Raw genomic sequence first — 24392 nt, forward strand, 5'->3', positions numbered from 1 at the left:
GGAAGCTAATAAATAATGTTTAACACCCTCAAAGTTAATTTTTTTAATTGTCACTTCTTTGTTGCGCTGCAAATTGTGTTACATTAAAAGTTATTTAGAGTTAATGCTGTTAAACTGTGGTCGGTAATGTTAATGTGAAAAATTCCTGTTTTGAAGTTTGTTAGATTTTTGTGCCTGACGAAAATGTGATCCAGACATGAAGCATGTTCTGTAGTTTTATTCTAGTGTTATCATTTATAAGCGAGTTAAAACTATTATTTTGGAACAGAGATAGGTAGGCTTCAGATTCGGGACTATGTTTTCCTATATCTATATTAAAATCTCCAATAACTATAGAATTTGGTTTTAATTGTTTGAGAACAGGTTCTACTTCTTTTACAAACTCCAATTTTGAAAACTCATGCATTCTATAAACGCAAAGTAATGAAAATATTAGGTTGTCAAAATAGATTTGTAGTAGCAATACATCTGCAGTTGTCATCTTACATTCTATAACATTTGCCTTAATTCTATTATTTGATGAAAACCACTATGCCACCTGATCTGTACGTCTCGTTACAGTTATAGAAGGAGGTATAATTAGGTATTTGGTAGTGTGTTATTTCATTATTAAAAATCCAAGTTTCAGTTAAGATCAAAACATCAATATTTCGTTCTAGCTTTTGCAAATACATTAAAAGTAAATCAAAGTTTTTCCTGAGGCTTCTAATATTTTGATGTATAAACGATATATGATTGAATTTGTTTACAGGGAAGAAAGACTGATCCAATGTATTAAATATACAACTCATATAGTGTTAAAGAGTTAAATATGAATAGAAAATAGCTAAAAAATAACATACTTAGATCTAATTACGAGTAGCATAAACTATTTACAACTTATCTAAATCAGCGAAAGTGTCAACCTTCCTACATTTTTCTCCTTCGCCTCTTCGCACGAAGATCTTGCCGTCCCTGGTCCACACGTATTTGTACCCCTTCGTTTTCGCAGCCTCTTTGGTCCTTGAGAGGAGTTGTTTATTTTCTGGCGAGAGATGTTCATTGGATATGCAAGTGTAAGGTTAAAAATAAGAATGAAACTGATTTTATATAAATATTTAGTCCTGTTTTGGTTTAGTAATCATTGATTATAATAGATTTCCCCCTTATTTTTCTAAACTTTTTTATTTATTTTATTGTGTAATAAATAATATAATCATACTAGCCAGAATTAAAATTCCATATGCATATGTATAGTAATGCCAGGTACAAATATTAAAAATGTGCACACATTAAAATGTTGCACACTTTTAATTTTAGTATATATGTCATCATTTTGATTAACCAACTCATTTGATAGATTTACATAAACGTTTAAAAATTGCTTGTTATTTTATAGGGCAAGTTTTGTTTTATAAGTGACCAATAGTATTATTATCATTAACATTAGGATTTAGCCAGGTCAGTGTAGGTGTGTACATATACAGTTTTGTCTAGTCATACATTTTGTTTGTAATTTTGATGGTTCAACAGTAAATTTTATAATTATGTATTTTGAAATGTGTGTTTAATCAATATGTGTTTTTAACCATAGTGAGATAGATGTGTGAATGTTACAGTTCTATGCACCATGGTGCGGCCACTGCAAGCGGTTGGAACCTGTGTGGGGTCATGTCGCACAGTCTCTTTACAACACCAATGTGCGCGTTGGTCGTGTCGACTGTACACACGTTTCACCAGCCTCGCCACAAAGTTTGGTGTCACAGGCTTTCCCACCATCATGTTGTGAGTAAAATATGCTTGATAAATCTGGATTATTGGTAAATCACAAAGAAAGTAATAATAATAAAATAATAATTACCATTGCATGTAAGTTTATGTACGGTACTTGTAATAATTTCTTACTACACATTATTTTCATTATGCTATAATGAAAATATTCATCATCAAGTCTACATTACTACTGTAGTTGTTGTAGACCTATATATATACTAGCTGTTTCCCACGGCTTCGCACGCTTTTCGTAAGTTTTGCCCGCGTATGAGCATTTCTGGTTGAAGTAAATTATATTTCCAACCCCGATGTAGATTTTACCTTGATGTCACGATCAAGAAAATATGTCAAAAATGTATTGTACATGCATAATGTATTTTATTACAAAGTGGTCTACCACTCAACCTTTAAGTTCAACCAAAAATTTAGTTTAGACAATTATACATCATAACTTAGCGCCTTCAAATAGTGTTTCACTGTTTAATATATGTATCTATCTCGTAATTGCAGGTTATAATGTGCAGGCGCTTTGAAAACTTTTCTTCATTTTATTCGTTTATATTCACGACATAAGCGAATAATTCAGATAATAACTATCCTATCTTCTAAGTTAGACTAAATTACGGATACATGTGAAATTTGATTGAAATTGGTTCAGTCGTTTTGGAGTTTATTGGCAACATACATCGTGACTCAAGATTTTTATATATATAAGATATATATATATATATATATATATATATATATATATATATATATATATAAATCTGCCAATTTAACTTTCCTATAATGAACAATAAAGCAACAATATTGTAAACCTCGATTTACCTGAAGTCATCTGTCCCAAATATCCTTTATACAGTATATCAAACTTCATTATATCAAATTTTTGTATTTCCCCTGGAGGTTCAATATGTGAGTTCCCACTGTATTTTAATTTTTAATTAATTTAAGGATGTTTTACGGATGAGTTCTTTTTTTAAATGCTGCTGGTGCTATTTAAAATTGTATACTACTGACTAGATTTGTGTTAATTTATGAAATTTGGCTATGCCATCAATTCCTAATTACGAAAGAAAAGAAATTTGTTTCTTAAACTTAACTCTTGAATGGGTTAAATTTCATTAAATATTGTTGCTATAATTAACAACATTTTTTCTTAACTATAAAACAGTGTATTTTTGGGAAATCGTTTAAAGAACAATAAGTCTTAGTTTGACTTTGAGATTATTAATTATACAAATCTGATGTTATCATTCCTAGTATTTTTATATAGAAAGTTTGCTCCAACGATAATATTCGCTCTGTAAATGTTATACTATAAATCAAAATGAACGCTAAGTTATTATATTATGGAAATTAGAAAAGTAAAAAACGAATATTATTTTAATAAATTTGATAAATGTAAGGGTAATTCTAGAGAGCTACTTGGAATATTGTTAATGAAGTGACTGGACAAAAGAAAGAAAATAATAGGATAGTGTGTTTAGAGGTGGGCGATAGGATTGAACAAGACTGTAGAATAGTGGCAAACGAATTTAATTCTTATTTTCTCAATATAGTAGACAATCTCGATTTAGGCAATACTCCGCCTATTGGGTTCTCTTCGCTGATATTGAAAGACTATTTTCCGGTAACCAACCAACTGAGTTCAATATTTATCTATCCCGTCTTACCACAGAATGTTGAAAGTGTAATAAAATCTCTAAAAAATAATACAGCTCCAGGAATGGATGGAATTAGTTCTTTTTTATTAAAACAGGTTTATTGTAATATATTACAAATTCTAACTTATTTAATTAATTTAAGTTTTCAGACTGGGGTTTTTCCTGAGCGTCTGAAAACTGCAGTAGTCATACCCATATACAAAACAGGCTCGAATAAAAAATGCAGTAACTTCAGGCCTATATCTTTGCTTTCATGTTTTTCTAAAGTATACGAAAAGATTATGAAGCAAAGATTGGTTAAGTTTTTAGAAAACAACAATTTCTTTAGCATGAATCAATTTGGTTTCAGGGAAGGGATGAATACTGAAAGTGCTGTGTCAAATTTTATAACTGATATCTATAATGGAATCAATGAAAATAAATGTGTCAGTGGGTTGTTTTTAGATATAAGAAAGGCTTTCAACACTGTTGATCATGGTATTCTGTTAGACAAATTGTAGAAAAGTGGAATAAGGGGTGTTAGTCTTAAATGGTTTAGGAGTTATTTACTAGAAAGAAAACAGTGTGTTAAAATAAATTCGTACATCAGTGAAATGGGTATAATAAAGCAAGGGGTTCCTCAGGGCTCTGTTCTGGGAGCAACCCTTTTCATAATTTATATAAATGATCTATGTAATGCCAGATTTCAAGGAAAAGTTACATCATTTGCCGATGACACTGCCCTTTGCTATGTTGGTAGAAGTTGGGATCTGGTTCAATCGTCAATGCAAAACGATCTTAAGGCAATTCAATGGTGGTTTACCAATAATAATATGCTATTAAGTGCAGAGAAAACCAAGTACGTAAATTTTAATGTAAAGAAGAACATTATTTTTGATACTAATCTGGAATATGAGTGTGCTAACTGTCTTATTTACCAGGGAGTTTGTGGGACGGGTAAATGTGCTGTTGTGGAAAGAGCGGAATACATTAAGTATTTAGGAATTAATCTTGACGAAAGAATAAACTGGAAAATTCATATCAATAAATTAAAAAACAATTTAAACAATATTTTGAGATACTTTTATTTTTTACGAGAAATGTGTAATGAAACATTGTTACGAATGTTATATTTTGCTTTGGTCCAAAGTAGATTAGAATATGGAATAGTTTTTTGGGGAGGGACATATTTTTCAAACATTAAGCCATTATACATTCTGCAAAAACATTTCATAAGATTAATATCCTTTAAAAATAGAACTGAGTTTTCACGTCCTCTTTTTGAACATTTAAAAATACTTCCATTACAGTGCTTGTTTGTCTACAATGTAATGAAACTTTTCTATAAAAAGAATGGTAGCATGCCTCGAGATAATAATACATACAAGCATAGACTTAGGAATAGGAATGCATTTTTTGTCCCAAAACCTTGTACAACCTTTTTTTACGAAATCCTATATTTTCGTTGCCCCTAGGATTTATAATAAATTACCGGAGAGTATTAAAACTTCTAAAAATGTAAATATATTCGTAAAAAGACTTAAAAATTGGCTATTTAGTATAAAAGAGATTAAAACACTGCTAGAGATTCCTGGATGAGTAAATTAAAGTTGTAGTAGCAAAAATTGCAGCAGGGTATTGTTATTTAATTGTTCGATTTCTTATATTTCAATATTCGTAGTAGCTGTATTAATATTATTTTATTGTTATATGTATATATGTATGTATGTGTGTATGTATGTTTATATGGATATGTGTGTGAATGTATATTTTACAAGGAGTTATTTTATTTTACATTATATGGCACAATTTAACCATATTAAATAGATGCGTGTTTTGTTTTGATTGTTTATGAGTGAGAAGTTGAATTTTATGTTTTTGTAATTCTGAAGCTGGATAAACCATTTGTAAAAATACATTGATGGAACCTCCAAACAGGCTTAGCCTTGGAGGCCCTATTATTTCCTCATATATATTAATATCATATTTTTATTTTGTTTTAGAAACTATAAATTAAACTGGCATTTAATTGAATTTAAGTTTATTTTTAAGTAGGACTTATGTAGCCTAAAAAACCTGGCAACAAGACATTTGAGTTTTAGTTTTAGTTTTGAATTTTTCTATGTAAAAATGAATAACTTGTAAATGTTTATTTTATTTTGAGAAAATAAATGTATTCTATTCTATTCTATTCTATTAAATACAGTGTATGTCAAAAAGTGTTTCAGTTCGTTGTTTAAAAAACCTTTACATATTAAAGACGTGAAAGAAAAAGATTGTTCAACACATAATGTTTGTTCATAGCTTGAAAGGGGATGTGGCCACACATACTTACTACGGCGACCGCACCAAAGAAGAGATCATCAACTTTGCGATGCGAGTGAGTGGTCCTCCTGTCAAACCCATCACGCGGCCGGACAGCCTCGACACACTGAAGAACAGCAACCCATTGTTCTTCGTCTACGTGGGCGAGTACGAGGGTCCACTCTGGGTAATAAAACTATATCTACAACTAAAAGTCTTTCCTCATTGAAATAAGTGAAAAAACAAATTGAATTTCACAATACAACTACCAAGAAATAACGGATGTTTGTACCGTTATTTAGAATATTTTTAACTGACTGAAGTTAAAATGTTTTTGACTTGTCTGGTGATGATTAGGAAGGTGGAGTATCTATTAAAAATAAAATCAACCTCTAATTTTTGTGTAAGTTATAAAAATCCCAATATGACTGAGAAGTTGTAGTAAAATTACAAAAACAATGAGTCTGGGGCTAGATAAATCCCAGCAAGCCTAGGTTTCAATCTCAGAAGGTCTGTTCAAGTTATTCTCCATCTTCAGTAGTTGTTGTGAGTCACGTTTGGAAAGGAAACAAAACATTTACACTTCCTTTAATTAACATACATAGAATCACTTTCTTGAATCATAAATGATTGAATCAATTAGACACAGCAGGTATGTATTGGCTCTAGGCTTGTGTATTTGTTACATATAGAAGATAGTTTGTATGATTTTAAATACATTTGCTCTAGCAGTGTTGTCACTTCAGTGTTGTGCGTCATGGCCATCTGCAAGTGAACTTTAGTTGTATTGTATACTTGTAAATCAGTATTTGAGATTCATTTGTTCTTAATAATATAAAATATAGTACATTTATTGTATAATTCTATTATGTAATCTGCATTAAAATTAATTTTTCTTTCATTTTAAATTTTATATATGTATATAATTACTAATATTATTATTTGTGAAATGATAATATATATACAGGGTGTATATTATGTCTGGAAACACCCAAATATATCCTTTAATAATTTAAATATAAATTTGAAACCTCTTACAATCGTGATAGAGATTGGGCATCTACTTTTTGGAACAATGTTTTGTTATGTCACACCAACGGGGGACGTCCTGCCGAGGGTATCGTGAATATTCTTAATGGAAGCCTATACCTTGTGATACATAATTTTAAAGGTAATAGCTTACTGAATTGAATGCCACAAACCGCATCTCAAAGGAATTATTCTATCAGAAAATAGAGCATTTTTAGTATTGAAAATTTACTGATGTTCAACAATGTAATTTTAACATGGTTCTTGCCACAAAATGTGTTACACTAATTTTTTAGCATTTTTTAAATGTTCAATTAAAATAAAATAAACAATTTATTTTTAAGCTGGTTTCATTAGTACAAATTTACCAGTTTTTATTACAATGAATAAAACTTATGAGTCACTTTCTCTGATTACTTATGAATCTGTACTTGGTGTTTTCCAGTCAGCAGGAAGGTTTAAAGAGACAAAGGTCACTAGCCTATGAGAAACATTATTGTGTTATTAATCATATGGTCTACAGGTTTCAGTTTGTTGAGCATGGAGCTTTCACTAGACAGGTCTAAGCTTGGGAATTACAAATGGACAAAGGTCATATCATTCCTGTCGAGTTAATCAGTGTCTCTGAAGCATTGCTGTCAACAAGTTATCTAATTACAGTAGTTCAGTTTTTATTTGGCATTTTAATGGAATTGTCTGAAAGAGAACGAATTACTCTGTTGATGATGCGAGGATATGGCGATCGTCAAAGATCTTATCGGGAAGTTTGTAATTTGTTTAATGACACTTTCCCAGAAAGGAATCCCATAAGTGTTTCAACAATATCAAAAACTATTGAGCGTTTTGAAATGACAGGGAGTGTACGTAATCGGCCAAAGTCGGGTAGGATACAATCTGCAACAGATGAAGAACATGCACTAGATGTTTTGCAAACATTTATTGAAGACCCACATACATCGCTCAGAAAAACTGCACAGCAACATGATATGCACCCTATGTCTGTGAGTAAGATTTTGAAAATTAATAAATACAAACCATTTAAAGTTCATTTAGTCCAACAGTTAAGTGAGGATGATTACGACAGAAGAGTTGAGTTTTGTACACTTGTGATGCGCAAATGTGATGACAATAGAGATTTTCTGACCAACATACTATTTTCTGATGAGGCAACTTTTTTCCTAAATGGCAATGTTAACAGGCACAATTGCCGTTACTGGGCTAGTGAAAAACCCACATTGGATTACTGAGTCCCATTCACAGCAACCACAAAAACTGAACGTATGGTGTGGAATTTTAGGTAACAAAATTGTTGGACCCTTTTTCATCAATGGAAATTTAAATGCCGAACTTTACTACAATATGCTCCAAAATGAAATAATCCCAGCTATTCAAATTGCATCAGGAGAATACTTTGATAATGTATGGTTTCAGCAGGATGGTGCTCCACCCCATTATGGGAGACAGGTAAGAGAGTTTTTGGATTTAAGGTTTCCTCATAAATGAATTGGCCGAAGAGGAGAAATCGAATGGCCTCCAAGATCTCCGGATTTGTCACCAATCGATTATTTCCTATGGGGTCATTTAAAATCCAATGTTTATAGAAGAAAGCCTCATAATTTGGAAGACCTAAGAAACAGGATTATAGAGGAGATTGCTTTGATAACTGAAGAAATGTTAGGCAACTCTGTCGAATCATTTTACACAAGATTGGCTCATTGTCAAACCGTAGAAGGAACACAGTTCGAACAATTGCTTTGACACCAAATGCAGGTAAAACGTTTGTTGTAAGACTTTTCTAACAGCATACATTATTTTTTATTTGTAATAAGAAATCAATAACATAAGTATTTCCATAATTGTACTGTAATAAAAACTGGCAAATTTGTGCTAATAGAACCAGCTTAAAATGAAATTTTTGTTTTATTTAATTGAGCATTTAAAAAATGCTAAAAAATTAGTGTAACACATTTTGTGGCAAGAACCATGTTAAAATTACATTGTTGAACATTAGTAAATTTTCAATACTAAAAATGCTCTATTTTCTGATAGAATAATTCCTTTGAGATGCGGTTTGTGGCATTCAATTCAGTAAGCTATTACCTTTAAAATTATGTATCACAAGGTATAGGCTTCCATTAAGAATATTCACGATACCCTCGGCAGGACGTCCCCCGTTGGTGTGACATAACAAAACATTGTTCCAAAAAGTAGATGCCCAATCTCTATCACGATTGTAAGAGGTTTCAAATTTATATTTAAATTATTAAAGGATATATTTGGGTGTTTTCCAGACATAATATACACCCTGTATATATAAATGAGAATAAATTGTAAATCTTTTGTATTCATGAAATATTTATGGAACAATGTGTTTTATATGTAGGAAACATACTATCAAGTTGCAGAAACATTCCAACCTCATGGTTTCTTCTATTCAGTATCTCCAGAAATTGCGAGAAAGGTATGTAAAAGTACAGTTGTAGCATAGACATCAGTTATATTGCACTAGTTTATTTCATATAATTTTATTGTTTATTATTATAACTTTTATAGTATAAACCCCACCGAATCAATATGACTTAACAGGATCCATAGTATAACTTCAAAATAAAAGAAAATGTAAAATTACATTATTATTGATGAACTAAATAATAACTAATTCTCATCTGTCAGAAATTATATTGTATTGCCTTTCTTTTACTGAGAATCCTTTAACAGGACAAGACAACACAAAGTTTATAAAAAAAATACAAACTAAATATTAATTTAAAGAGGAATAAACAGTTATATACAGGATTTCCTGAGAAGTTGTGTTTCATATTAATAGCATGCAACATAATGTAAAAACATATAAAAGTACCTTTTGTATAATATTGTTTATCTTTTTTCTTATCACTAAACTCTTTCCATTCACTGCTCAAAGCACAGACCATTTTCTTATGAGGTGAAGAATTACTAATGGCAAGAGCATATAGGATTTTAAACTTTTAAATTGATGAGAGTTAAGTTTTTATAGGTTGTTCATTGCCACTGTTTTAATACTTTTCAGTAATTGCATCTGTAATAGCTTATTTTGCAGTGTTACTGTGTTTACTATTTAAACCGTGGAATGTTGCAGTTAAGGATAAATATTTTGCAGCTAGCTTATTAAAATATTGAAAGCGCTGTTTCTATTCTGTTTTTATAATTTTTATTACAAAAAATGAATTTGCTAACATTCAAAGTATTAAAAAATTATAGTATTTAAAAATATTACTACACAAATATTCTATAACATATTATAATATATTTTGTCAATATCTTTGTATTTGTAAAAGGGCAAAAAAATCGTGTTGTAGATGTCTTTTAGAGAAGAGATGGCATACCAGCCAGAAAAATGTTAGGTTTCTGTATTTTACAACACATACAAAGGGAAATTTACAATACTGTAATTATACAAAATTATTGTAAACTGTAAATAAATAAGACCTATGTAACTCTGGTTGGTTTCTGTTGATGGTTTTATGTATTGGTTTTTTTTTTACCAAAAATTAACAGTTAAAGTAGTCTTAATGATGTAGTTTGTTCCTTTTTGATGATTTGTCTTTTTTCCTAGCATGTCCGGCTGAAAGACCCACCAGAAATTTTTGTCTACAAGGAAAAGTCACATTACTTCTTTGAAGGTTTGTGCATATCAATAATAATTTGTACAATAGCTAATTTTTCAATTTAGAACCTTATGGATGTATAATTAGAGAAGTGGGTCCTAACTAAATCTTTGTGGGGTACTCCCAAAACCTGGAGTTACTTTTGAGGACTCCCTTAGTAGCATAGTTTGTACTTAGGTTTGGAAAATAATAATCAAGTTATTTAAATTTCTTTCAGATTTACACAAATTATGAATATAATGTATTGATATACACTTTTTATATCAATTATTTGGTTGAATATTGTCATTTAATACTATAATCATAATGAAATCAAATGCAGGGTGGCCCAAAAGTCACTGGACAGTTGGTTAAAACAAGACTAGATTTATTTGAAATTATTTTTTATTACAAAAATTACTTACAATTATTTTTTTTTATTTTTTATCGAGGAATTTTGGTTACAGCTAAACATACCCGCAATAAATTGTCATCAGTTGAGACTGTTGTTGGGCGGCCAGACCTTGGTGCATCCATAACAGATCCATGTTATTCAAATCTATCTCGTATGTCGTACAGTTTGTCTAGACGCTGGTTTTGATCTAAAGTGTATTCCCCATTCATTAACAACTGCAGTAGCACCACTTTTATAAAATGTTTTTAATGCGAAAATCCTTTCTTCTTTTGTTAACATTATGACTAATGTTTAACAAAAATTCTATTAAAAAAATAATAATTTGTGGAATACAGCTTTAAACACGTGTCACAGATGAACTCACTAGTTCGATTGTTGTGTGTTTCATTGCATTGTATTGCCAACTTAAACAGGCATAATTACCAACATTTAGTAATACCAACATCACGGACGAAAACTATTGTACTACGTCTTGCTGTTATTTTTTTCTTCTTTTAACCAACTGTCCCTTGACTTTTGCGTCACCCTGTATTGTTCAAAAATTCATATTTCGTGTGTTTATTTTTTTTCTTTAGAAGTAATTAGGATCAGTTATATTAAAGAAAAAAGAACTTTAAGAAAGTATAATTAACACACAGAAAGAGTAATAGGATTTTGGACATTTGTCATCGTTAAACGTTGCAAAATAGTATTACACTATGTTTTGATGATTGAAATATACCCTCTTCTTCAAGTACAAAAGACCCTAAAACATTAACTAAAAACGCGGCAATGGATTCTAGGTTAAAATAATTATCAACCCTCTGACTGATAATAAGAAACTCCCAGAATGATACACTGGTTTTTGTCTTTGCACAGCATATTTTTTGGATATTAAAAAAAATGAGCTAAATGCTAAGTAATAAGTGTTATTTATCAATTTTTTATTAGAAACCATAGAAAAAAGTAAAATAATACAAATACGCACATACTAGAGTATTGTTTTTTATTTGTACATAAATTGAAAAAGTTTATTGTAAATTTTTTGTTTTCTAAGTTTTGCTTCACGTAATTTTCACATGATTTGAAATAGTAAGATACTGTAAATTTACAAAATATACATAGTTTTGTAGTGAACAAAAAGATTATAACATATATACACTTATTTAAAACACAAAAAAGTGTTTTGATATATATATATATATATATATATATATATATATATATATATATATATATGAGTTTCTTAGATTATATACACTTTTTGTACCTTTTTGAAAATGACAATATAGTCGAAATATTATAGGATTTTTTAAAAGTCTTTTTCTTCTATTATATATATATATATATATATACATACATACATGTACTATGGAATATTAGATAATGATGAGTTTTTACAACCCAACTCACATTCCATTGGTTTATAATCATACAGACTACCTGACAGCAAATCTGACAAAGAAATATCATCATGCACTTTATTTGCCTATATGTTACGTTCATCATCAGAACTAATATTTTCATCATCCAATAGTTCATGTATTAATTTGAACAATGAGGATCACCCATTTCACAACATAACAATCAATTATTGACGTCTAGCCAACTTGATAACCTAGCAACAAAGAACATCAAGGCCTTGCAGCGTGTCATCAGCTGCATAGTCCGTCAGCTATATGTCATGCAGCATTTGGATTGACAACAAGTAATATTACGAATATAAAGTGAATTGGTATTTATGAGTAGAGGATTTGACTGGTGCAAGTTATGTCTTTTATAACTTAAAATGTTTTCACGTAATAATAGCGGAAAGTTGACTGACGACTGTGTCGTCTTTATCAGTTCACAAGTGGTATTGATGAACGTCTGTGCCATCGGTTATCAGTTGGAGGTTTGTTAATACTTGGAGCTACAGCTTTTATATGATTTGAAGACCTGTTTTTCACCTGATATTGCTTTTACCCCCGTCTATAGAGAAAGAACCTACACATTTTCCCCAAATAATAGCAAGTTCTGTAATAACTCATCTAGTTATATGCAGTTATCTGCTTTCTCATCCAATTTGCGAAGCTAACATATAGTTAGTTTTTCAATAAATATCCCAAGTGTTCAATTCTTGGTTGAATAGTGTTTTTAGATAGTGAAACAGTACATATGAGGTTAGCAACTGAATCTTATATAATTGTTTGCGTAATATTACAGCTGCTGGTAGTATCAACTCTTCAGAAATTTTCCAAAAATATTCTACAAGGCTAGAGACTCCATAAGCCATAGTTAAATTTTCATTTAAACTCACTTCAGCAGTTATCATTACATTTTTACTCGTTTCAAAGTCCCTCTATGTTCCGTTCTAAAAATTTAAATACTTAGTTTTACAATATTGATGTTTTGTTTCTAGATATCGACAAAGTTGTCCAGGTTTCTTGTACTTGCTATAAAGTAAACAAATAATTATTAACTGAGGTTTGAGAGCATCTTCAGTCCGTGACTATGTGAAGCAAATCATTAAATATTAGATATTGTTTTCTCACTTTTGTGGAAGCACTGTGTTTAAAGAGGTTTAGTTCCTGCAACTTACACAGAACTTTGACTGGACTAATCACTGTCACCTTTTTTGTCTTTGAGATGATCACATTTTAAAGTTCCTCTCTTTACCACTGATCCATCACAATAACAACACGCTATATGAACTATGATTATTACGACATTAAAATTGGTAATCAGTAGAGTAGATGTAAATAATAAACGACAACCCAAATGAGAAATGAATTGAACTGACAGTTGTTGGCAGTAGATTTGAGATCGGTACTGAGGATGGCACGGCACTAGTTTAGTGACTGGTGCATAACCTCCTCAATATTGTATCAAGCCACAGCTCCCCAATAGAGAAATCACGGGTTCAAATCTTGTGAAGGTCCCATCCAAATAAAGTAGTAGAGAAGGAGCCAGTGAACAAGCTCAGCTCAGTGGTGTACCCAGACAGACTCTGTTTTTTCGTAGTCTTCCGTTAGAATTTTCAGAATCCATCTAGCACATTTTAAGTAGCAAAACTATTGCACCAAAATTTTTTCCCTTAACTCCATGAAATTTGGGCAAATGATTGTAAAATTCCCTCACCGTGAAATTAGGATTATAACAAATGGCCAATATATGTGTCTTTTACTTCTTTTAGGGCCTTTGTACTAGAAACACTTTACATACTATTTGTCATAACCATTGAGTGAAAGGTAAACTGAGTTCTACGTTTAATGAGATTTTGTTTTTGGCCTGTAAGGGAAGATATAGAAATTGTTGAGTTGAATATAAAATAATCAATTAAAGATTTGATATTGGTATTCAGTGTATTTAATTCATAAGGTAAGAATTCTAGTGTATTTCTAGAATTCATTTGATTTAAATAAAATAATCTAACTTGTGCTCTGTAAAGAAAACACACATTTTAAACTTAACTATAATTTAAATGCACAATTACAGAGGGTGACACCAGCTTGGGAGGACTCAATGCCAGCTTGAGCGAGTGGGTGAACAGCGAACGGTTCGCTACATTCGTTAAAGTCACTCGTGGGAACATCCACCAGGTAGGTGCTGGCAACATTGATACTGTTACAAAGTTTTGGTAGTATTCAAGCTGCTCATATCATTCTTGTGGCAAGAACCATGAATGTCAAACATATATTGATGTTAAGAACATATTTAGAACATTAAAAAAAATTCAAAACTACATTTCTACCATATTTCTACCAATACCAAATTTCTAAAACATTTACAGTAGTAACCAGATAAAAAAAATGTATGGAGATGAATTTGTCAAATTAACTTGCAACAAGTAGTAGCATTTTTCTTTGTTCCAGTTGATGAAGACCAACAAGTTCTTAGTTCTGGCTGTAGTCCACGAGAACAAGCTCCAAGAAGTGCCTGATGAGATGTTGGAGTGAGTTTTAATCTAAATATAATTAATAATGTACTATTACTGTTTAATTAATTTATGACTTAGTAAATAAGTTTGTTCAAAATGTTTTAAAATTATTATTTAGAATAATAGTTTAATAATGTTGTAATAATGTATGGTAGGTTATGATTATCTGTAATAGTGAGCTGAGTGATCTTCTTAAAATGGTCTTTATTTAGTTCCCCCAAAGACTTTCATAAATTTGCTAAAGTTTGCAGGTGTACAAGTTGATGTTGAGGAATCTCTCAGCTGTATAGAATAATAGTTTCATGTATCACATTTTGCTGTATTGGTTGTATGTCGTGTTATGTGCTGTTCAAGGTGGGAACTTTGATTATCTGAATTAGAACATTATTTGTTAGAGAGTGTAAAAAAATAATGGTCTAGATAGTGACAATGAAGAAATAGTAATTTTTGTTCGTGTTGGTAGACAGATGAAGAAATTATCTTGGAGGTTAGTAACACAGACTTAGACACGTATGCTGCCTTTTATCTCCTACGTGAAGATAAAAGGACATTACCATAAGATGCATCATTGCCAAATCTGATAGGAGGCAGAGCTTACACTCAAATTAATTCATACTAGATGGGGCACGCTTTTGAAGAACTCAGTCTGCAGTGGGTTAAACTATAAACTAAACTATGAAACAAAAAATGTATAATACTAGCTTTTTTGAAGGAATAAAATTATTATGGATGTTTTTCATTGTTATATGTTACAAAATAGAAAACAAGGTGTTGTGAGAATTGGTCTCCTCTCTTCATGGGGTGTCAAACTTTAAAACAAGATTCACATTCAAGAAAGTCAACAAATAAAGCATGTGATAATGTACACACGAAAGTAAAACTTTTGTGATGTAGATGATTTCAGTTTTAACTTCAGTAGAAGATTTAAGTTCAAACAAAGAACTAATATCTTCTACTGAAGAAACAAAACAAAACTATTGGAGCACTTACGTATTTGTAGATCTACTTCTATTGATAGGTAAGACTGGTTAAAATTGGTGTTAACACTAGATTGTAGCTCTTGAAATATTACTGAAATATTTCTAAAAATCTTTATTCCACTAGTATAGTTGACCTCCAAAAGTGAGAAGTTCATGCCATGTGTTCAAAAGTGACATGGAAACAATAATCAAAATAACAGCTATCTTTGAGTAGATAATGATTTTGTTGACTTAATTGAAGTTCTGTGATTGGTAGACATGCCGTAATGTTCTGTTATCAAATAAAATCAGTCTTTTATTGCAAAACAAATTTTACAATGTATACTAAAAGTCAAAATATTATATAAATAACATTTTTATATGCATACCACAAGAAATCTCATTCAAACGTGCAACCTTTTTTTATGTCCATTCATTAACCAATTTTTTTCTCACTACCAGCAACAGAGTTAATTTTAATGAACGGCCTTCCAGTGATATACCAGAAACATTATAACATGTTCGTAACAGTAAAATGTGTCTTAATTGAAATTTAAAAACCTGCAGTGTTGAGACAACTTTTATCAAATTTGATAACTTATTGATGAAATGAACACCTGCCTGTGAGCCACTCTTTCTCCCAGTTCAGTAGTTTTCTTTTCCTCTGGTCTTATAGGTATGTATGTTTCAGCCACTTGTCATGGCACATTTGGATATATATATATATATATATATATATATATATATATATATATATATATATATATATATATATATATAAAGCAAGATTGTTTCCAAAATGTATGGACATGGTAGAGTGAATCTACTAATTGGCACACTTGTATGATCAAATCTTGTGTTTTTGGCAAGAACATAATATACAGTTAATGATGATCATGCTAATAAAAATAGTTCATTTAACTGTGTTCACCTTATTAAAATATTTTTAATGTGTTGATTATCTGTAAACAGAGAAAATACTGCTTCAATAAGTACAATTTTGTAAAGTAGCACTTTGCTTCACTTATCTACTGAGCTATGTCAATGGCTCAAGAAGTATCTGGAATGGTCTCAGATTTGTGGTGGTATCTATAAAGTATATCAGAACCACTTTAGAATACTTGCTACTCATGGCTTTGGACACCACTCCATATGGTTATATCATGACAAGTATGTGATATAGCCTGTTGCTTTGCATAAACAAGTTTCACTTTCACCAAATACAAGTTACTCGTTTGGCCTTGAGCTTATGACTCTATATTTTTATCTCTGTTGTTTTAATGGATATAAAAATACTTCATACTTAATAGCTCATTTTAGGTAAATCTTAATTAATTTTTAGAGAAAAATCAGGAATATAAAAATGCCTACACAGTTTCTTACTGTAATCTTGAAAATATATAAACATTAAAATTTAAATTATCTTTTTACAGGTTCCGAGACATGATTGAGTCGGTCATTATGACCAATCGAGACAGATACCACAGGTTTGTTTGAAACATTGTCATATAATTTTGTCTACACAATGCAGGTTTAATTTCTCTGTATTTTAGGTATGTTTTAGTAGTATTTTAAGCCTTTAATAACCAACCATCCGATATATCACCGGGGGACTAAATAATGTTTTCCCTAAAGAAAAAACAAGTTTATCGTAAACAATTCAATCCTAAAACTAAAGCTGAAGAATAAATAGTTATTAGATATGATTAGCTCGCAAAAGCTTCAATATGCACAGTTCTTTGATCATGGAAAAAAAAAATTTTACGTGTACAAGATTTGATCTAGTCCTAAGAAGAAAAGTTAAAAATAATAGTTGTATTCAGGAGCAAAATAATTATTTATTTACTTGTTTAGGAGGGAATACTTGGAAAAATTATATTTATGGACTAGTGAGAATGTATTATGTGTATATACAGGGTTGTCCAAAAATATGTTACCACTTATATGGGTTTCACTTTTATTTTATTAACATAATAACACACACTATTTTACAAGTCCAAATGAAGTTAATGTACTCATTCCACCTGTATTCCTTCGTTCTCAATGCATTTATGAAGTCTTTTCACCATACTGACCATAGCTCGTTCACACATTTCCTTAGGTATGGAGCGGACAACCGTGGTTATGCGTTCTTTAAGGTCATTAATGTCAATAGGTCTTGTAGCATACACACGTTCTTTCACCATTCCCCATAGCCAGAAATCACATGGAGTCAGGTCTGGTGACCGTGCTGGCCACGCCAATGGTCCAGCTCTTCCAATCCAGCGTCTACCAAATGTATCATCCAGGTAATTTCGAACCGCTAAGGAATAATGCGGTGGGTGCACCATCTTGCTGAAAGTAACCAGATGTTAGGATACGTAGGGGAAGATTGTCTACAACAAAATTTTGCAACATGTCTAGGTAAGAATCTCCCGTTACAGTCTGTGCATTAAAGAAATATGGACCAAGTACTCCAAACTTCGAAATGCCACACCATACGTTTAACTTTCGGAGAGGATCGTGTGTGCTCTTTTCGATCATGGGGATTGTATGTACCCCAAATGACGCAATTGTGCTTATTCACATTGCCGCTGACATGAAATGTGGCTTCATCCGACATAAAGAACACAACATTAGGGTCTATGTTCGTCATTTCTAAAAAACACTTCTGCAGCTCGTACACGAGCAATTTTATCAGCATCAGAAAGCGCCTGTACCATTTGAATGTGATACGGCTTCATTCCCAGGTCTAAGTGAAGAATTCTTAAAACACTAGTCCGCGCGATTCCGGTTTCCATTGCTACTCTCGTACTTGACTTCTTTGGGCTATTAATAATTGTGCCTTGAACATTTATGATGTTATCTTCCGTTCGAATACTTCTGGGACGTTCACTGTTCCCTTTACAATCATTGGTCACAGCCCCTGTGCGCTCAAATTTCTCATGAATTCGACGGATAGTTAAACGACTTGGAGGATCCTTCTGAAACCATTGTTGAAATTTGTTTCTTACAACTGAGGGAGATCCGAATACTTCCATTCCAAGCTGCTACCTTTCTTCTCTCTTCCAAAGTAAGTCGGGTGGCCATATTTAATCTGCAACAACAAAAACTTAATGATTATATAATACCATTTAAGTGGTAACATATTTTTGGACAACCCTGTATTGTATGGAAAGTATTATACAGCTACTCTGTTGAATAAAGTGCCAAGCGCATGTTCAATGAAGGCAGTAATGTTACCTTCACTTTTATCTCTTTCAGTTGATAGCGCATTCTCTAGTAGTCATTCTAATAACATTTCCAATCTGAATCTCAATGAGTAGCAGACATAACTGACAACAGTATTGACTCAACATAAATCATTTAGTGCATTTAAGAGCATTCTCTCCTTATCTATTTTTTTACATAGGTTTAGTAGCTAACTGAAAAAGTGCTATGGTGAGAATCCCCCATACATCCAATTTAACATATTTTCTTTCTACACACATATTCAGTTACTTCATTTACCTTTTAAGTTTTTAGAGCAGTGATTTGGGGCCCTGAATTGAGAGTGACAAAATTTTATAAATTGTATGTCAAACAAATACTAAATTGAATTTCTCTGCATTCCATGTATTTAATTGATTGAATGTCCCAACGAGTTCAGTTATACTTGAACTATTTATTTTAAACCAATGCGAAGGAATACTAAAGTTGAAGTTCTTACCTTTCTTAGTGAATTCACTTATGATGTAATACAATGGAGTCCCATGATATTTTAAGTTGTTTAATATATGAAACGGAAGTAGGCATATTTATTTCATATACACATATTTCAGTTTAATTTAATTCTATTAAAAACTACTTTATTAATAACAAACAATGCAAATACACCCCTTCAGTATCAGCTAAGTGTACGTTCTTGTGTTGCTGATAAACAAAAAACTGAAATACGGTATCTGAAGATATACTTTTATAAAGTACAAAAGAGACTTTCATTTTCAATTAGGTTCACTGAGCTCACAGAGCTAATTGTTCATTGATTCATGCGTCCAGTCCCTCCTTTGTTGTTTTTTTAGCTGTTGTAACGTCCCAAAATATCTAAGGAAACCAATTTTTAGTACCTAACATGTACACATTCTGAATTTCGTCCATTAAATAAAATCCAGAATAAATAACTTGTTTTAATTTGTCACTGATGCCATCTATAATAATAAGTTAGGTAGTACTATTTTTCATTACTATATACATCACAGCTGATATCAATTTGAAATATATTTCATTCTTATACCTTACATGCCAAATTTTGTCCTGTAGGTTTTGCATGGTTGAGTATCAAACATCTAAACATCTTCTCAAACTTTTTCATTGATGATGATATATATATATATATATATATATATATATATATATATATATATATCAAACAAAAGAAAGTAATTAGAATTTAATGTTACACATTTGGTTTTGTTTGTTTTGTAATCCCAGGTGGTTCCAGTTCGGATGGGTCGGGCAGCCCAGAATTGGCCAACTCTATAGCCATGTCAGAACTCCCACTGCCGTACCTCCTGGTGGTCAACTCTACCACTGACCACCATCACCGGCCCGACGACGAGCCTCACCGCCTCACTCCCGCTGCAGTCAGGCTCTTCCTTGAGTCTGTACTCAACCAGTCCGCTCCAGTGAGTATCCAGAATTCTTTCAGGAGTAATTCATATAACTAAATGTAAGATAAGAGGAATAATCATTTATTTTTCCCACACCATTAAGGCCCAAATAATCATGTAAACTTATTAAAAAGTAAAAGAGCAACTGCCTATAATTTTTATGGTAATGGTGTAACAAACGAATATTTTTACAAAGTGCCACGTTGCGATTGTAGACATTCCATGTAACTGGAGAAAGAAACAAAAAGTATAAATAAATGACTGTTTGTACATTTTACGATAAGAGACAATATTCTAAATGCGCTTCTTGGTACTTCTATATTCCAAACGATATAGCCACACCAAATAACCCTTTTGTTTTCTGTCTCCCCCACGCTTGCTCCCACTTGTCGAATATCAACTCACCCTTATCGTACCTAGTCTTCCTAGTAGTCTTCTTCCCAAGTCATATTGCATTTCTTTTTAAATTGTATCTTGTTCTTTTAAACATGTGTGCTGTGCCCATCGCATTCTTACATTTTCTTTCAAATTATTGTTTTTGTAAAGATCTCGTTTTTGGTTTAACCTCTGAACACCATAAATCTGCTTCAATATTTTATTCTTGAATTATTAAGGAAATTATTTTTATTATTCAAGGAAAATTCCTTTAGTGTCCCAAGCAATAATCCCAACACCCAGTGACATAATTAGGACAGTTTGGAGAGGATGGATCTGACTGATGATCGGACTATACTGAGGGATATGTAATAAATCGAAATAAATCTACATATTTATTAGGAATAGGCCTAATTCAAAATTAAACATTTAACTGCCATATTTCACAAGTTGTATTGCTGTCATACAAAAATATCTTTTTTATTTTAAGCATTCTTGGATGGTTCTATCCCACCTCGTCCCCCCATAGTTACACCACTGCCACCAGAGGTGTTATTGCCACTGTTCCAGTGGATAGGATATTTTTTGCTTTATTGGAGCTCTATTCAATGTACTATCCATTGTCTTGACAATTGGATACTTTCACCACTTTCGTGATGTATGTATTATACAAGTTTCATCCATCGTCACAAATTGATGTGAAAATGCCACTAGATTCGAAACATTTGGAATCGTTAGTACATTTTTACATGTGAATTTGCTTTTGTTGTGGAATAAGTACATGCTACAGATTTATTACATTTTCTTCAACTTCATTGTATAATATGAAGTGAAGTTGCTGTTGAAATGCCTATAGCCTTTTTTAATTGGCACATTTTGATTCATCTGTCAGCTAAAATCAAATCATGAATTTAATCAATAACTTCAGATGTATGGAAGCTGATTTTATGACTCATTTTAGGAGTCATATGGCATATTCCAATGCTTGTTCTTAGATGCTTAAAACCATTTTGTTTAACCTATTAAAGGAATCTTTATCATTATATGTAGTGTATAAGTAAATTTGAAAATTATAAAATTAAAACTCTATATATATATATATATATATATATATATATATATATATATATAAATATTAATTGAAATTATGAAATCATGAATTATTATGAGCTATTATGAATTATGAAATTATATATATATATATATATATATTATATATATATATATATAAATAAACATTCAATCACAAAAAGTACTTGCTCCACTGGGACTCGAACCCGGATCTCTCACTTGCTGGGTGAATGTGCTACCATTACACCACAGAGCCTTCACTTTTTACAATTGAATTATTTTGTATTTGGCCGTATCTGTCACATATGAGTTTAAATAACCAAACTAACATATGATCGGAAGACCAAATACCTGTCAAACGACTTTTTATTCACATTAAATTTGTATAAATGGCAATAGCCGAATTTAATTTCAATAAACATTCAATCACAAAAAATACTTGCTCCGCCGGGTCTCACGGGTGAATGTGCTACCATTACGAATGTAGCCCTCACTTTTTAAGATTGAATTATTTTGTATTTGGCCGTAACGAGTAAAAACGAGTAAAAGGCCGGCGGAGCAAGTACTTTTTGTGATTGAATGTTTATTGAAATTAAATTCGGCTATTGCCATTTATACAAATTTAATGTATATATAATATATATATATATATATATATATATATATATATATATATATATACAGTGTAATCGAAAAATAATGCCTAGATTTAATAAAATTATAACATCAAAACCTTTCATGTTAAATGAGTAATTCTTTCACTGGACGATAACTGGTGAACGCAAGTTTTGTTTTTAGTTCGTCTGATTGTGTTTCCCTGTTTTTTTGATGCGCAGACAAGCTGCGCAATCGTCAAGGTCAGCCGGCCACAGACGCGCCGCCGCTCAGTACAATGTTGACCGTGCAACAAAAAGCACAGTGCGTGATTTGGTACGTGGAGTCAAAGTCAATTGTCAGTGTACAGCGGCTCTTTCGGAGAACATATCCGGGTCAAACAGCACCTGATAACAAAGCTATCGTTCGATGGTTTAACCATTTTAGGGAAACAGGGACCGTCGGCAAAAAATCTAGACCAGGCCGACCAAGAACATCAGAAGAGAATGTTGAGCGTATCCGGCAATCTTGTGTTAGGAGCCCAAAAAAATCCATTGCTCGACGAAGTCTTCAACTAAACATTCCAAAAACAACAATACAAAATGTACTGCACAAACGGCTAAGACTTCATGCGTATAAAATTCAGATAAAACAGCAAATAAAACTTACCGACCCGCCCTAAACGAACTGAATTTGCAAGTTTTATGTTAAATGAAATTGATGATAATCCAAATTTTCTACAGAGAGTGTTGTTTAGTGATGAAGCTACGTTTCACATAAATGGATGTGTAAATCGTCACAATTGCCGTGTATGGGGATCGTAACAGCCAAACGAAATCCACGAGTATGTGCGTGATTCTCCCAAACTCAATGTGTGGTGCGCGTTATTTCATGACAAAGTTATTGGACCTTTCTTTTTTGTAGAAAAAACCATTACAGGCCTAGTTTACCTGGACATGCTTGAACTGTTTGTGTTCTCCCAATTAGACGATATCGAACAACAGACTGGACAGCGAATCATTTTTATGCAAGATGGGGCTCCACCTCACTACCATCGCGAGGTACGGGCTGCACTAAACGCACGCTTCCCAAACGGTTGGATTGGTAGAGCAGCCCCCATTTCATGGCCTCCTAGAAGTCCTGATCTTACCCCTTTGGATTTCTTTTTCTGGGAGTACATAAAAAATATAGTTTACGCAGAAAAGATTCGGGATTTGGACCATCTTCGGGAGCGAATTTCTTCCGCAATCTTAACTGTTACGCCAGATATGATTGGACGCACATGGCAGGAAGTTGACTACAGACTTGATATCTGCAGGGCAACGAACGGTGCTCACATTGAAACATACTAAGGTATAAAAAAAAATTTATTTCTTTCCGCACATTTTAAGACTACAACCTTTAAATTACCTTTAATAGTTTTTTTATGACAGTTATTTAAAATCTAGGCATTATTTTTCGATGACCCTGTATATAAAATACATATAAAATCTTGATTAGCGACTTCTACTCATCAGGAAACCTCAAATTTTACAAAAGAAATCTCAATTCTGAACAGTCCAAATTTAAAAAACTATCAGTCCAAGTATATTGTGAGAAGACATTGTTGCCAGTGGAAACTGTATTGTGAGCTTTTACAGAGCTATGGAGGTAACACACTGCCAGTGAGACTCTACAGAAGATACTTTGAAGCTCGGTCGTCACTAGCAGAGATGTGGCGAGGTAATCCAGTGCTGACAGCTGTTCTGTTCGGTCTGCCCCTTGGCTTCCTCAGCCTCATCTGCTATTCCATCTGCTGTGCCGACATCATGGATGCTGACGATGAGGATGATGAAGGTAATATTAAACATTAGAAAGATATATTATCATTCTTTTCTTATCATTATTCTGTTCTTTCCAGTAGGTTACATACAGTGTTTATAAAAAATAAAATTTGTGTTTTTTGCTTTAAACATTTTTACATGCATAGCATTGTCAAATATTATACAAGTCATCTCACTAACTTATTGAGATAATTAGCTATCTAAAACCTACGAGATATAAAGTAAAATGACTTATTTCCTTTTTATTGTCACATATCAAACTTAAAAATAGC

At 31.9% G+C, this 24392-nt stretch overlaps 1 protein-coding gene across 1 annotated transcript in view; it reads left to right on the plus strand.

Moving 5' to 3' along the window:
* The window catches only part of LOC124353857 (protein disulfide-isomerase TMX3), a 43070-nt gene that overhangs the window by 13094 nt on the left and 5584 nt on the right, over nt 1-24392 (plus strand). The window contains 11 exon segments of the mRNA XM_046803886.1: nt 1599-1703; nt 1706-1764; nt 5703-5889; nt 9115-9192; nt 10327-10393; nt 14229-14332; nt 14606-14685; nt 17063-17116; nt 20079-20115; nt 20117-20272; nt 23938-24133. Coding sequence (XP_046659842.1) covers nt 1599-1703; nt 1706-1764; nt 5703-5889; nt 9115-9192; nt 10327-10393; nt 14229-14332; nt 14606-14685; nt 17063-17116; nt 20079-20115; nt 20117-20272; nt 23938-24133 — 1123 coding nt within the window.

This window comes from Homalodisca vitripennis, chromosome 2 (genome assembly GCF_021130785.1).
Source record: "Homalodisca vitripennis isolate AUS2020 chromosome 2, UT_GWSS_2.1, whole genome shotgun sequence".
In the NCBI taxonomy this organism is placed as follows: Eukaryota; Metazoa; Arthropoda; class Insecta; order Hemiptera; family Cicadellidae; genus Homalodisca; species Homalodisca vitripennis.